This window comes from Lepisma saccharinum, chromosome 3 (assembly GCF_977018435.1).
Source record: "Lepisma saccharinum chromosome 3, izLepSacc3.1, whole genome shotgun sequence".
In the NCBI taxonomy this organism is placed as follows: Eukaryota; Metazoa; Arthropoda; class Insecta; order Zygentoma; family Lepismatidae; genus Lepisma; species Lepisma saccharinum.
Genome location: NC_139231.1, coordinates 86,578,592 through 86,594,921, shown reverse-complemented (window position 1 = coordinate 86,594,921; position 16,330 = coordinate 86,578,592). Strand labels below are relative to the sequence as shown.

The 16,330-nt window shown below is 38.9% G+C and overlaps 1 protein-coding gene across 1 annotated transcript in view; it reads left to right on the top strand.

The window, feature by feature from the left end:
- Positions 1-16,330, top strand: part of LOC145985596 (dual E2 ubiquitin-conjugating enzyme/E3 ubiquitin-protein ligase BIRC6-like) — a 241,336-nt gene that overhangs the window by 76,579 nt on the left and 148,427 nt on the right. Inside the window, exons 17-20 of the mRNA XM_083119666.1 lie at positions 5,872-6,207; positions 10,365-10,670; positions 13,576-13,719; positions 14,812-15,021. Of these exons, the coding sequence (XP_082975792.1) occupies positions 5,872-6,207; positions 10,365-10,670; positions 13,576-13,719; positions 14,812-15,021 (996 nt within the window). The remainder of the gene's footprint in view (positions 1-5,871; positions 6,208-10,364; positions 10,671-13,575; positions 13,720-14,811; positions 15,022-16,330) is intronic.

The window sequence follows — 16,330 nt, the reverse complement described above, 5'->3', positions numbered from 1 at the left end:
AACTTAACCTTCACCTTTTTCTCATTTGAAGGGGGGAGTGTTGCTTTCTCATGCCCCCTTTGGTATCATCACTAGTCTTGAAATAACTGAAAACTGCCAAGTTTTCTGCCCTGATTTTCTTGCTCGTGTGGACATCTTAACCAATTAACATAAAGACGAAAAGCAATCTCCCATCTCCTTTCCTCTGACGACTAAAATTACGCAGTTACTCTTGAACCTGAATACGTGCATTCAATGAACATTGCGCACTGCAAGTATATATATATAAAAAAAGGGTTGCCACGGTGGCTCAGTCGGTAACTCGTCTGACTACCATGAACTTTTATAACGTTGAAAGCGGCCCCGGTGCCCACCCAGCGTCGAATAACATGGGTACCTGGGAGAAATCCTGGGGGGTAAAGGCAGCCAGGGGCGTGATGCTGATCACATCACCCCCAACTACGACCGGATCAAGAAAGAGTTGGGCGTTACCCCCACACCCCCTATATGCCTTCATGGCATGGTGCTATGCACAGGGGAGCACTTTACCTTTTTTTTTATATATACATAAAAGCAAGGAGGGCCAAAAGGGCTAAATAAAAATCAAAGAAGGAGAAAGGAAACACTCACTGGACAGTGGAAAAATTCAAAATTTTTGCTAGCTTACTAGCATCATCTTTGTGAGATGAAAGAGATGGAACCGGAAGTTGGGACCCTGCAGAGTTGCCAGGTCCCCATCGAAGAAGAAGCGGTGCGTAGAACGAAAAACACTGTTTCGTCACCAGGCTCGTCATAAAGTGTGAGTGTATAGGATGAGTTGGGAGGGAGGGCAGGAGGGATGGGATGGCTTGGGAGGGACGGTGGGTGAGGAATGGGCATTACTGGGTGGCCTTGTTCAGGCCAGGTGGAGTGGTTGCACTCATGGCCAATATATAGGCCCTCTCTGATCTTTTGTGAACAGAGGTGTTGGCTGGTTGGGGTAGGAGGTGGATGATCGCTACCCGGATGCAGTCATTGAAACTGATGTTGTGGTGGTTGGTGTGGACGGTGACAGTGAAGTCCATGTTGTGGGTGGAGGAGCGGTGGTTATTGATGCAGAGGTTGAGGGCCATTGATGTTTCCCAGAGGTAAAAATCACCACAGATGTTGCAGGTGAGGATGTAGACAAGGTTTGAGGCATGGCAGGTCCCTTTGGAATGATGGGTAAATTTGCCAGTGGCCGTGTGCACCTGGAGGGTGTGAGAGGTAATGAGGATGGGGCAGGTTTTGCACCTAGTGCGGTTGCATTTGTGGGTAGGGGGGTGTTGGGTGTGTGGTGAAGGAGTGTTGTGGACCATTATATTTTGGAGGTTGGGGGGGGGGGGTTTGAAAACCACTCTGGGCTTGTCGGGAAATATGTTTTTGGTTTCAGGATCACTGTGGAGAATGGGGATAAGAGAGTGTAGTGTGTGCCTGATTTTGTTGAGGTGGGGATGATATTGGGTGATGAGTGCAGGTGGGTCAGCCCATCCCTCCCACCCACCCTCCCTCCCTCCCTCCCAACTCATCCCACATGCTTACAGGTTTCGACGAGCCTGGTGATGAAAGTTTTTTTTTCGTTCTACGCACCCCTGAAAAACTTTAAATCGGGGTTTGACTGTATTTCTATTTAACTGTCTTTAATTTCTCTAAGAGAGTAATACCAACTGTTATACATAATGTGTTATTAAAATTTTTACTGCTGATGTCACCATGTCTTCCAGATACAGGAAGTCACCATGTGCAGAAAAATATCAGAGTATTTGTTAGTAATGCTGTTCCATGTTTGTTATTGTAACTTCTCTCCCTGTTCTCTAAGGGTTGAATTTTTATAAACTGGCAGGAAAGTTGCATTTCAACATATGCAACTGTAGGATAAATAAGAGGAGGTCCTTGACATAAACATGAGAATGCTTAAAATTTTCTCAGATCATAGGCATTTGTGGAAAGTTATCATAGGCATTTGTGGAAAGTTATAATTGAATTGTAGGTACTCACTTGGCACATTCAGCCACAGAAAATGATCTCTATTATTGAAGCGTCAGTCAACAGCCGCTACTGTGATAATCATGCTGTATTGCTAGCATTTATTATGTTTAATTTCATTGGTGAAATATTATTGTTTGTCAGAAGTTCTTGGTGATTGGGAATAATGCTTATGTGTTTTGTAAGTAGGAGATACGTATGTATCTTATTCCATTTCATATTGAAATTGAATAAGATACTTAGGTTGTGTTGTACTGTTGATCCAGTACTTGAATAGTTCATCCTACCTTCTGCTTGTCGTATCACCCCAGGATTGGTAGTTTCTCTAGTTACTCCAGTGACAGTGAATTTCAGGTATGTGAGAACATTTGACCCTCATACTTCACACTGAATCACACATCATTGAACTTCAAACAAAGAATAATATACAGCAGGATGATACACATGGCATTTTCCCCACTGGCTTGTACCAACACTTTTTTTCTTTCTTATAAACTGCAGACTATGGTACCACTGTACAGACAACAAAGCTAGTAATAAGTAGGAATGATTCTGGGGCAGGGAGGCCATGGGCATGGGGAATATTTGGGGAATCATTCCTTAACAGCCAACCCAAACCCCACCATCCTAGCACCCACTTCCTGATTCAACTAGCCAATCTTGTACTTAACCTGCAACAACTTCTGCTTCAGTGACCAACATTACCTGCAGATAAGTGGCACAGTTATGGGTACCCGTATGGCCCCTCCTATGCCAACCTGTTCATGGGCAGGCTGGAACAGGAATTCCTTGACTCCGAACAACTGAAACCTCTCATCTAGGTAGGATTCATAATGACATTTTCCTCGTCTGGACACATGGCGAACCCTCCCTCACTACATTCCTAAGCCAACTGAACGACTTCACTATGCTCAAATTCACCTGGTTCCACTCCAAAGACCAAGTGACCTTCCTAGAAGTGGACATCCACATTGCGGGAGACCACTCGGAAACCTCCATACACATCAAACCGACCAACCATCTCCAGTATCACCCACTACTCCAGCTCGCACCCCTACCACACCAAAAAAGTCATCCCATTTTCCCTACTTCTCAAGAGGCCAACACCTCAACTCATCCCCCTCATCCTGCCAAAACTACAACCTATGCCTACACCAAGCCCTAACCAACCGTGGCTACCCCTCCACCTTCATCAACAAACAAATCACAAAGAGCCACCTCCCACAACAGCACCAAACAACCCAAAACCAACGCTCCAGCTCTGATCACCCAATACCACCCCCCACATTACGAAAATCAGACATACCCTCCACTCCCTACTCCCCATCCTGCACAGTGATCCTGACACCAGGGACATAAACCTAGAGTAGTGTTCAGCCCCCCTCCCCCAATCTCAAGAACATCTTGGAACAAAACACTCCCACCCCTTCCACACCACTCCCCCCAGCTTACAGGTGCAACAAACCCAGGTGCAAGACCTGCCCCATACCCATCACCTCCCCCACCCTCCTGATCCCCACAGTGGCAGGTGAGTTCACCCTTCACCCTAAGGGCACCTGCCACTCATCCAACCTGATTTACTCCCTCATCTGGCAACTTCTACATGGGCGAAACCTCCACCCCCTTGAACCTAAGGATCAATAATCACCCTTCCTTCACCCAAAACTCCGATTTCACAGTTGCCATCCATATCAACAGCCATAACGGCTCCTTTAACAACTGTTTCCGTGTGGCCATCATTCATCTTTTACCCCCCTCTCCCAATCTGACACGTCTTTCCACATGCGATGGGAAAGGGCCGATGTATGAGACGCACACCACTATACCCCCCCCCCCCAGACTCAACCTAGTCAACCATTAACCCTTTCCAGTATACTCTGAGTATTCTGTGCCTCTACACTACATAACACCGATATCTCTTTCTTCTCCGATGATAATGCAACATATGTCGCGAAATATGAAACCTATTTCTTTTCGTGTGGTAAGTGTTTACCGTCTCCTTCATCTCGTGTGTGTGTGTGTGTGTGTGTGTGCGTGCACGCGTGCGCACACCAAGCCATTCACATATACATATGGTAAAGGGTGGACAGATGGCAAACATTTTCAGTCAACAAAAGAAGCTCTTCATTTATCTTGTTATTTATTTTCAATGTAGCTTGAGGAACAACAAAAATGTAGGATGGCTAAGATCTGTATCACCATGTTGCGACAATATGAATGGAAAAAAGGATTATCTTTTAGCCATCTGTCCCACCTGGGTGGGTAAGATGTCGCAGTGGAAATGCAATTTGAATAGAACAGTTTAGCGCATCTCAAATTCTCCTTGACAGCCATTTTTTTCACTCTTCCACATGCAGAGCACTTATCAGGATAAACTTAACAAGTTTCATGGAACCAGCTTGTGCATGTATTGTATCCAGTTTGCTGTGGACGTTAACTCTTGGTACAGTTGTAGGCACTCATTGTCGATAAAATATTCGTTGCTGTCACAGAACATAAGCGAAGATGAGTTCGATACCGGGTGGAGGCCAAAGTAGTTTGAATCCCACTTTAAACTGTTGGTCCAGTCCCAATTAGCCTTCCAGTGCATAATGTGGTCCTAAAACTAAAACTCAAACTCAATATGCGAAGGTGACCATGAGCCGGTAGCTTTAAATCTGGCAATTCCATATGTTCTTGGAAAGAAGTTGCCTTTTCAGGTAGACTCTGGTATGTGGAATTGTCAACTCGCTTTCCACCGCACTATCATCTTGTCGTTAATCACCATTCAGAAGGTCTCCTCGATCCAAGATGTTTGTTCCGTTGTTCTCTGCCACGTTCTGGGCATATTTCTGTAAGAAAATGGAAAGATTACATTACTAACTACAGATAAAGGCTGAGGTATTGAAATGCATAGAATATTTGGTTTATGTATAATAAGATGATAATATCAGATTACTGATCTTCTAAACTTACATGTAAATGTAAAAAAGCATGCCATCTGTCCCACTCAACATTTCACCATCTTACCCCACAACATCGAGATGAATGTTTTTACAAAACCTTGCCAGATTGAAAAACTGACTTGAATATACAAGACAACTATGGAAGGTTAACAGACAAGCTTCACTCAGATGCATTTGAAAATTTCTTAATTGCTTCCTAGATGAGATCTACGATGCTTACAAAATTGTGGTAAAAAATTTATTTCACTTACCAGATATGTCCTGACGATGCAAAACCCTTGTAATATCTCTGCTTTCTGATTTATTGGGAACACAACACTCACTCGTTCGTCCTGTAGTTTCTTCTCCAAAACTGTGGAAGAGTGGCGCCATTGGCCTGCTCCTTCTCTGCTAATCATGTAATATGCCATCTGCCCTCCCACACGCTTTACCCTATATCTTATCCTTGCTCACACTGTGATATTCTCCATATAAGTGCTCTATGAAATCATTTTCTGGTTTCATTGGAGTCAATCTCTGTCATGTTCCAAATGAAATAACTACTTCCAAGTAGATCAGTTCATTATAATTGTATTATATGATCGTAAAACTTGGCATTTTCACATTATATTTGGGCATTAGTAGTTTCTTTTAATTCCTGACAGATAGGGTTCAAAAAAATAAATGCATATTGTTTTCTGATAACACAAAATACCAAGAAAATAGTTATTATTTTCACATTGTATACTCTTAAATTGTTACGGTCATCCTTCACATATATTAAGTGTGGTTCTTAGGAGTGCATGTGTGATTGAAAGAGAGAGGGATTTTATTAGATCAGATGGATAATGTCAATGGAGGGGGAATGCTAATTTGTTAGTAGAGCTTGATTGTTCCAGCTGATTTGACTGAATAATTACCGATTTCAAAGAACTGATACATCAAATTCTACTTTTTCATGTAGATAAACATGTGTGAAGATGTAGTGAAGAAGGATCACATGTCAGTTGTGGAAACAGAATTGAATGAAGTTAACAGCAAGTTGGGCAAACTGCTTTATTCTGTGGAGAAAGAACTGAAAAAGGCAGAGACTAACAGAGGTAGCTTCGTGTACCAAGGTAACGGAACAGTTAGTGCAGATGACTCCAACGACACATCCCCAATTGCAACTCAGATACATGGTGGCTTTTTCAATGATACCAGTACACCTAAGGTAAATGCTATCCACTCCCAACTCTCACATAAATCGAATGGAAGCAGGGATAACTACAATGAAGATAGAAAACAAGATAGTAAAAAGGTTAGTGTGTTGTGGAGACAGTTGTCTTGAATTTTGTACATTTTATAGAATTTGCATGCATTTTAATCATTAAAAAAATTATAATATTCTGGTTAGTTTTCTCTTATTTTGTATAGGCTGGGCTTAGGCACTCCTATTTCTGATACAGGCATGTGCATCCAGGTGGGCCATACTCCCTCCCTCCTTTGGAAAGTGAATGACAGGCAAAACTTACACATATTTAGTTTCAATTCAATTACATTACATTGCATTAATTACTGCAGGGGACTACAAAAATGCAAGAAATTCAAAATATAACAGCATTTGAAGGGAGCTTGAGGGGAGAGCAGCTGGGTAAATTTCAATTTAATTTCCTGGGAAAAATTGTGTAGATAGCCTTGGATCTAAATGGTTCTTGTCCAACCTTTGGGAACCCTTATCATCATGAGTATAATTGAGTGTTAGAGGGAAAAGAAATGCTAGAAGAATCTGTTGTAGGAACAATAGTCATTGAACTCTTTTGGTGTTGAACATGTTTTACTAATAAAATTACACAGCTTAAATCAATGCCATATTTTTAGACTGGTGTAATATTCATACATCTGAAGCTTATGTATTTTTTCATGCACCTACATCTTTTTTTGTACGTTTATTTCATGTTGTGTAAGCTTCCAAATGTATGTGGCCTCTATCACCATCTGTAGGTATACTTGATAAATTCGTTGTTCAGCACAAACTACAGATAACGTTAGGTTACCCGTGCATGTAGCATCGTGCCATTAAGGCACATTTAGCTGATGGGGGGGGAGGGGGGGCACCATGCTCTGACTACCTTTACCCCTCAGGTATCCATTGATTTGAAGCTGGGTGAGCCCCAGAGCCGACCTTAGATCACCCACCCCAGGAATCTAACCTGTGTCTCTTGCTTGCCAGTCATACATCGTACCAAATAGAATTAGCACAAACTACAAAAGGACTGAATGTCTGGCAAAAACAAGTGTGAGTTATACGTGAATGAATTAACTTTTATAGTCCCCCTAATTCAATATGGTCACTTTAAAATGTACAGGAAATTGTCTGGAAAATGTAACTTTTCTTTCGTAATACTGTGAAGATCAACACTTTTCACCAAATTTTCCAGTTCCCAACTGTTCACTCAGTGGTGGTTATTGTGATGCAACCATTAACTTTGCTTACACCAACCACTGGCTGAGCAATGCTACAGTATCACAAATCACACATCGGGATGCTTTGGTCTCACCACGATGTGTCAGCATAGTCATTTTGCTAACCTCTTTTCTGAGGTGGTAACAAATTCATACCACACATTCTCCAACTGATTTCTATTTTACTCTTCTGTTCTCCTTTTGTCAAATAGTGTATATGTATATTTTATGTTGTAGAAGTATTTTTATTATTTTGTTCTCTGTTCTTTGCCCTTGCAAATGATATTCAAGATTTGGGTTTGTAGCTGTTATTGTGTCTATCCTTGTGTGTGGATTGAGAACTGATAAAAGTATTGCAATTAAATATAAGTATCTAGTATTATAAATAGAATGCAGTAGTGAATATGTAGATGCCCAAATTTCTGATATTTATTCAGTCCTGTGTGCTGAAGTATAGATGAAAAATATTTTTAAGCTAGTTTATCACATTTAAGTTACATATTTTTTTCCCATTCTCTATGTGTGTCTTGTGATCTATGATATACATGGCCATATTCAGCAAAACTGCAACAACTGAAAACTATGTTTGTATTGGTTTGATTTTAACACTGGCATGAAAACTTAGGCAGAATTACGTACAACTCATTAAATTAGAATTTTGATGCTGTGTAGAATTACTTAGATTGGCTGGTGGTATTCAGATTGATAAACAGTAGGTTGAAGAGAGAACAGAAGAAACTTAATGGAGTGTGTTTCAAAATTCTCACAACCCAAGCTTTCATTAATAATAACTTATAAATCACAAGTGGTATTTACAACATTATTTTACATCTTCAAACCTCATGCTCTGGCATAGTTTTTAATACTTTGTCAATTTATTCTGTAAAGGAAGCTCCAGAATGTAATCAGTGAGGCAAATCTGAGTGAATTATTTTCCTGAGCGCAAATTTGTAGGGAGAGGAGAGATGAAAATTTTATCACACGTCATAGTTCAGAGTTTGTGACAGACTCCATGCTGATCTATGGTTTACAATGAATTGGTCACGTGTAAAGACTTTGGTCTTTTGGTGTTTTTTTTTGTCCAAAATTGGTGTCCCCCCCCAAAAAAATCATGTTATTTTAGCATACTTTTCTACCAAATACACTTTAAATTATATCTTCCTTGTGCTTTTAAACTAGGATTTGTAGGTCAGTTAGCGTACAGCTGACACTCGCATGTTAACGATTTTTTAAGAATTTATTTTCCATTATTTCTCTTGTGACAAATACCAATGTGCAGTTCCATGTGACATAGGTTAGCACACGATCTCAGCCAAAACCATGCCACTTTATGCAAAACATTTCTCATGCAACAAATACCTATTACTGCTCCTGTGTTACATTAGGTGCACACTCAATCTCTGCCGGAACCATGCAACTTTGCTCAGTGACATTTAAAATGTTCTCTCATGAAAAATAATGATGTTTCGGCTCCCATATGACCGTAGGTGCACACTTGGCTTTCTTGTCACTTTGATCAGTGATGCAAAACTTTCCAAAAGATGGTAAAAATCATGGGAAACATCCATTTACACATGGTTTCATGTAATCTCAGAATTATGCCATGTATAACATTCACCATCATTTTTTTTTGGGGGGGGAGGGCTTAAGATTTTGAAAAACATGCATGTTATACACATGTAAATATGCTACATTTTATTTTTTTAAGCCTAAAACACAAGAATGTTGGACTTTAGTGGTATTTTTCGTTTTCAAAGCACAAAATTGTTAAAATTCACGAAAAAGTCCACAATTTGCATTATTTTGTAATTTTGACTCCATGAGAAATGTATTTAGTACATGTTACTGCAAGTACATAAACACTTTTTGCAGCACTTGAAAAAAAAATTCTGTGTTATTGCATTTGCAAAAAATCAAGATCCTTAGTCATATAGAATGTCTGATGGGCTTGGGAATACCAGCTTTGTTGGCTGAGTGAGAAGGTTATATTTTAGGGGCATAAAACCTTGGTTGGCAGCACTGATAGTTCAGAAATTTACCATCTGGGCCAGTTCAGAATTTTACCATCAGGCCCAGATGTTCTGTACTTTCTATTATAATATGAACCTAACATTTTTTTGTCACTTTGTAAAATATAATTGCATACAGAATACAATTACATGAAAATACATGGGTTGGAAATTTAATAGTGGCAACACTGCTGTATATCCGCCATGAAACTGAGCCAGTGCTTCTCACTTATACTGCATGTTAGTTTGACACCTAAGCTACCTCCCAGTAAATGCGCTCTTCCTTCCAACACTAGGCGTATGCACAGTAACGAGAGGAATAGAATATTGTTGAAGTTGGCAGTCTAAAGTTGTGCAGTCAAAACCCTACTAATGTGAAATTTCTGGTGATTCTCGCCGTACCTACAGGACAGACCATCCATGAGCAGTAGTACTGGTAATTTTTGGAACATAGCCTACGACCTGCGTTGTGAAAGAAGAGGGGACATTTTCTGTTGAATCCTCCCATCATATTACAGGACAGTGGTCGGGCACATGTAGCGCAACCTGTAGCTCCTCTACCAGCCTCTGTGACTTTGATTTGATCCCTAAGATAAGCTTACAAACTGTTAGAGATTCTTCAGGCAATAGACTGCTCCATTCGAACCATCAAGAGAACAGGCACTGCTACAAAAATACTATGACTTGTTAGCAACGGTTGTACACAATGCTGGTGACTATATCGAAGGGCTGTAAAAGTTTCACAGAGGTATCCCTTTTTGTATCATTTGAGAATAAATAGTTACCCCTATTAAATTTCCAACCTACGTATATTTCATTGCCACGACTAACCTGTTCATGGTTGTATTTTTCATAAATATACAAACCTTTTTTCCTTGTAAGGATAGCATATATGTGTGCATAATTGTTGTAAAATGTTTTTATTTCAATTCCATTTTAATTCAGTCATTTGCATAAATTATATGTGTTTACTGCTTATTTCACGTCACTTGTTCTCTTCCAGGAGCGGGATATCAACATGTTCCTCCTACCATGGCAGCAGCTGTTAACAATGCCACCCCAGCAGATGCTTGTGATAGAAAGAATGCATTCTGGAGCTCGGCGATTTGTGGTGCTTGACTTTGGAGCCCCCATACTCCTCACTGACCTCATTATTCCAGCTTGTTCAGATTTAGTTTCCCTTTCGATTGATATTTGGGTTAATTGCGAAGAAACGGATGGTTTGAGATTAGTTGTGGCATCAGATATTGGATCTAAGTCACTAGTAATGAGTGACCTTCAGCCTCCACCAGTGTGTAGATATCTAAAGGTAAGTGTTTTGGTGATTTATTATGAAGTTGAGTTTTAGGTTCTATCTTTTGGTATTTGATGTATACTGAAACATATTGAAATACTGTGAACATTACTGACTCCCAGTATGTTAATATACTGGGCTGCTCTTATCTTCAAACACTGTTATCGTTTTCAGTATGTCAATATTTACTAGGGCTGAGCCATTGTCATTTAGAACTGATGCCAGTTCCGATATTCTTACCTATTCCCACCAACACAGATATTTGAAAATTAACAAATCAAAGTAATTCAGAATAATCATGAATTTAATACTTAAGTTTTATGGCTATCACTACATTTTAGGCCATTTGGAAATCTCGTTTTTGTAATTCACTAAAAAAAATGTTTTGTTCGGCAATGATCTCCGGTCAAGTAACATTTCAAACATTTAAAATTTCACTGACAAGGGAGGAGGTTATCTAAGTGTCCCCCTCAGATTTCCATGAAACTTGGCAGGTGTATAGAGGATGAAATTGGATGTTGAAAAACTAGTTAAATAACCCAAAATATCATTCTTCTACAAAAAAGGATGGATGGAAATTGAACTTGCTTATACGTTGGGGAAAAATTTGCAAGAATGGTGTTTGGACAGGATGAGATTTCATGAGGGTGGAGAGTTGTGTAAGTGCTGCAGAAAATTGAATTGACACATATCCAACGTATTTAGACAAAAACTTCACTATTTTTGGTAATTGTATCCTTTCATATGAAATCCAGAGCTTTGGTATCCATTTTGTGATAAAAAGACTATGGGTAAGTGATAAAGTGCGATATTCAAAGTATAAGGCCTTTAACAGAGAAAATTTTTGATTAAGCAATTGCTCAAATAGTAACGTAACGCCGGTGATAATATTGACATTTGATTGAACACACGCATGAAAGATGCAGATGGCATCGTTATGTGAAACATTGTACCTAAAATTTGTAATTTGTCACACATACTATCACAATCAATGTTATTTTGTGTTTTGTAAGAATTTTCCTAATTTGTAGTACAATATATGGTTAATATGGACAATAAGTATTTAATAAAATACCAAATGCAGTTTACTTATGTTATGTGAGTATGTTCCGTTTACACACACCTATGACCTTATTCCTTGTTCTACACTAATTTGACGCTGCAAGAAGCGATAACGCGAGCCAAGGAAGTAACCTGAAGAAGGGAGCAGTCTACTCCCGAAACTTTTTGTAAACGGAACATACTCACATAACGTAAGTAAACTGCGTTTGGTATTTTATTAAATACTTATTGTCTTGCATAGTGAGTAATTCGCACATGCACAAAACATGAGGTTAATATGGGATTTTATGTGCAACATATGAACTCTTGCATAGTTAATGACTTGCACAACAGTTTAATGTATAATGCCTTATAACACTGATTTAACAGAGTTCACTTCCAGGAAGCACTACTCCATCACAAAATTATGAACTTTACATTCCGCTTCACTTCTCAATGATCCTGATGCTACTGCTGACATCCTTAGGTAACGAGCTTACTGCGTTTCCGGCTGCGTTGACCTGAAAGGTCTCACTCATCATTAGCATACCAAACCATTTCCTTGTTATTTGTTGTCAGTGTTGGTGGGTTATCTTTGTTGCTGCGGGTAGTTGGTGCTGAGGTGAGGCTGATAGCGAGAAGTGTGTTACAGTTTACCATTAGAACTACTATTTTTTTTTTCTATGAAATGTTCATAATTTCAGACAAGATGGTCATTTAATCACAAGATCCAGATCTCTCCACGATGTTCTTGCAAAAATAAGAATTAGACCCCATGAAAGTATTGTGCAATATATTTTCAGATTCCATGAGACACTCACTCAGACTTCATAAAAGTTCAGCCAGTGTCAGTGTTTAAAATTCAACTGATACGTTGCTAACGGCTCAGTCCTAATATTATAACAGTCCTAAGTTGAAGTTCTTGTTCATGGTTTTTCTTAAGTTACTAAGATAAGCAAAGAAATTGAATTCCATTTTAATTGTATCATCTTGCTGTAGATGAATGATACAGTCACAACAAAAGTTTATTTACCCATGAGCTTATGATCTTGCTTTCTGTAGGGTGTGGACTTAAATCCTGTCCAAGGCAAGGTCATTTTATTGTTGTTTTTTTTTGTCCATAATCTCATCCTCATCATTGTCATTAACCTAAAGAGAGAAAAGAAATTTAAATGAGTACATACTAAAATAGTTTTTATTTTCTCTTACATTTTTGGAGTAAAAATTGCTTGAAGCAGTAAAATTCATTTCATTCATTTGCTTTATCCTTAATTTGTACAACCAAAAGCTCAAATGTAATAATTATAAAAATACTAATTCCATTTTGTTAGTATTCATTGCTTCCATATGTACAAGTATGTGCTTGGGTGTGCCAAAAGTCCTAGAAAATTGAGGAGAATGGACATAAGTGACCATAGGTCTGAAAATGCACCTTTGAGAAAGTTGTCAGTAGAATTATTGAAAATATGTAGCAATTCCAACCTTCCACTCACATAAAAATTGTCTGATCTGGTTGAATCGGAAGCAAGGGAATTTCCATTACATTGATACAAATTGTAAAAGGGTAGAGTGATGAAAGGCTGAAATTGATTGTCTTTTGTTGATGTAAATTGAATGCAAAATCTCATCCTACCTCTTCTCCCCTCCCTCCTCTATCTCCCTTTTCCTCTCCTCCATTCCCTGTTTCATCTATCAGCAATAAACTTTTAAAAATTGGTATGAGCAAAGATGCACTTTTTTTTTAATGTGATTGAATGATGGTGATCATGGAAAGTTTAAAGTAATTTGCCTGAACTTGTGTATGGTGGAAACAAATTGGAAACTAGTAGACTTCCATGAAATTTTCTGATGGTTATTTTTTTCATTTTTTTCTTCATAGATCACTACCATTGGAAGGTATGGTATGAGCACAACACGATGCAAAATTCCTATTGGCTCATTTTATGGACATATGGTCATTCTACCAGGTGAAGGACATTCTATAAAGGATAGTGTTTATGGACTTTCAGACACAGGAAAGCAGGTAGACTCTCAAATCTTGGATGGCAATTTTGTTCTTACCTAATAAAATGTTTCAGTATTGGATTGTACTGATTCACATTTAATCACTGATATTGTTTCACTCCAAAATATTGTGTTATGAAAAATTCTGAATTTCTGAATAATTTAACTTCCCAATTTGTGGTAGCAATATACAGTGGAACCTCGATTTTATGTTTTTCAGGGGACCAAGCTGAGAACACTTAAAATGTGTGGAAATGTAAAATCAAGGAAAATGTTAAAACATTTTGCTCTGTTGGGACCATCAAGAGTGAATGTGTAATGCGGTAATATGTAAAATCCGGGAACATAAAATTGGGGTTCAACTGTACTTTTATTTATACAGTGAAACCTGTCTTAAACTTAATTGTAAGGGACTAGGACATTTTCCATTAAGGCCAGGTTTCTGTTTAATGCAAGTGTAATGTATAAAAATTGAGATGAAATTAAATATGTACCAAACCCATGTACAGAATTTATTCACACTAATTGAACACAAGTTTTGGTGTTCAGTTGACCTGAATTCCAAAGGTGATTGACAGGTCTTTGCTGCAGAAACTGAGAAAAACAGAGATAACATTTCTTCTGAAGAATCTATTCGTGGACATGGGATGTTTTTTACATAAAGACTTCTTTTGATTTTCATGTTAGGCAGTTTCCGTTTAATCCAGAGAATTTTACATGTTTCTCATCTGTAAAGTCACTGGACAGAAAATATTCCTGTTGAAGCTAGATTTCCATTTAATACAGGGTCTGCATACAGCAGGTTTAACTGTATCTTATACAATCCACATTGTCCAGTACATAATTTAAGCTGTTGCAGTATGCAATAATTTAGTAAGATTATCATTGTCAGTGTCCCTAGTTTATAAATCCAATTTTTTTCCCCAGGACTTTCTACAGTGTGATATCTAATATTCAAAGACCTGACAATTTGTTTATATTTATCTTATTCTGTTTTGTTTTATGAAATTTAGACATAGACTGTTGAAAGTGTTGACTTATCGAAAATGAATGCAATGTAAGATTTTTATCATGTACCACTCGCATAAAAGATGTGAAATTTATGTTTTAGGCACAGTTAGCAGTGTTGGCTGCACTTTTTGAGGACATACACTGTCGCTACAGCTTGTCATGTGCAAAGCTCCAAGACTTCTTATCTCCTCTGCTTCTTTTGGAGACTCCAAATGTTGTCCACATGCATCACTTCCTGCAAAAAGACAAAGAACTGGAGAAATTTATTTCAAATCAAGAGGAAGACCAGAAGATTATATCTGCTTTTCAGGTAGTTCTTGGATTCATAATGTTTCTTCTAGGATTCATGACCTCCACAACCCTAACTTTTTCCAGGTTTTGTCACAATCTTGTACACCGCATTAAGTTCATATCCTTTCATGTCCAACATGTCCAAAAGTAATATGTTCTGAGAAGGTTAAACTAAGTAACATAAGTGTGGTCATTCCATGTAAAATCAACCAATAAAAATACATTTTTGAATCTTTAGGATTCAGATTATTAAGATTTTTTTTATTCATAGCATCTATCAAGAATTAATGAACTTTAATTTGAAATGCAACTTATCTGTGTTACTTAAAAAAAAAAATGAAAATCTCAAAAACACCCCCTTTAATTTTTTTAAAATAAATTTTATAAATACGGAGAAACTAGTACTCACTTTTATCCGCGAAGCTGTTTTTTCTTCTTTTTCGATTAATTTCAGTGGCCACTGCCACCATCCTCGTTGGAACTTGCTGCACTGTTGCTTGGCGTGCGTCTTTTGTTCGTAGTTCTCTGGCTGCCGTTAGGTGCGCTTCCTGGACATCACCATCAGCCGTGCACTTAACAAATTCACAACCACCGTCTACAGAAAACCGGATGCAGGCAACCAGTACATACATGCTCTCTCTAGCCATCCCCCTAAGCAAAAAGCCAATGTGTGGCTAAACTTTTATCGAAGAGCCTTCTCCTACTGTGGCAAAGAAGAGGATCTACGAGAGGAGATAGCCACCATCACAGAAATAGCCCTGAAACATGGCTACACTGAATCACAACTCTCCACTTGGTGCAGTAAGGCGGAAATACAGGTCAGACACCCTAACCTACCACAATCAACCCATCCACAAGCAACCCAGCCACAACCAACCCCCAGTGACCAATATAAATGGTTTGCCTTCCCCTACCATCCCACCACTTCCAACCGCATAGCCAAAGCCCTTCTCCCATTTGGCATCAAAGTAGCGCACAAACCCAACTCCAAAATAACTGACAAACTGAACAAGCACAAACGGTACTTCCTCTCCCCCCTTGACAACCCAGGTGTATATGATGCAGAGTGTGAATGCAAGGCTCATTACATCGGCAGGTCCATCAGATCTGTCAATGAAAGAATCCAACAGCACCTGGCAGATGCGAAAAAAGCCCAACCCACTACTGGTCTTGCTAGACATATCAAATACAATAGCCATAAAATTCAAAAGGTTCGAGTCAAACACACTGCCCACACGCTCATAGACACCAAAATCAAGGAAACGCACGCCATAATGCACTTCCCGCACGAACTAAACATCGATAGCGGGCAAGCGCACCATACTTGG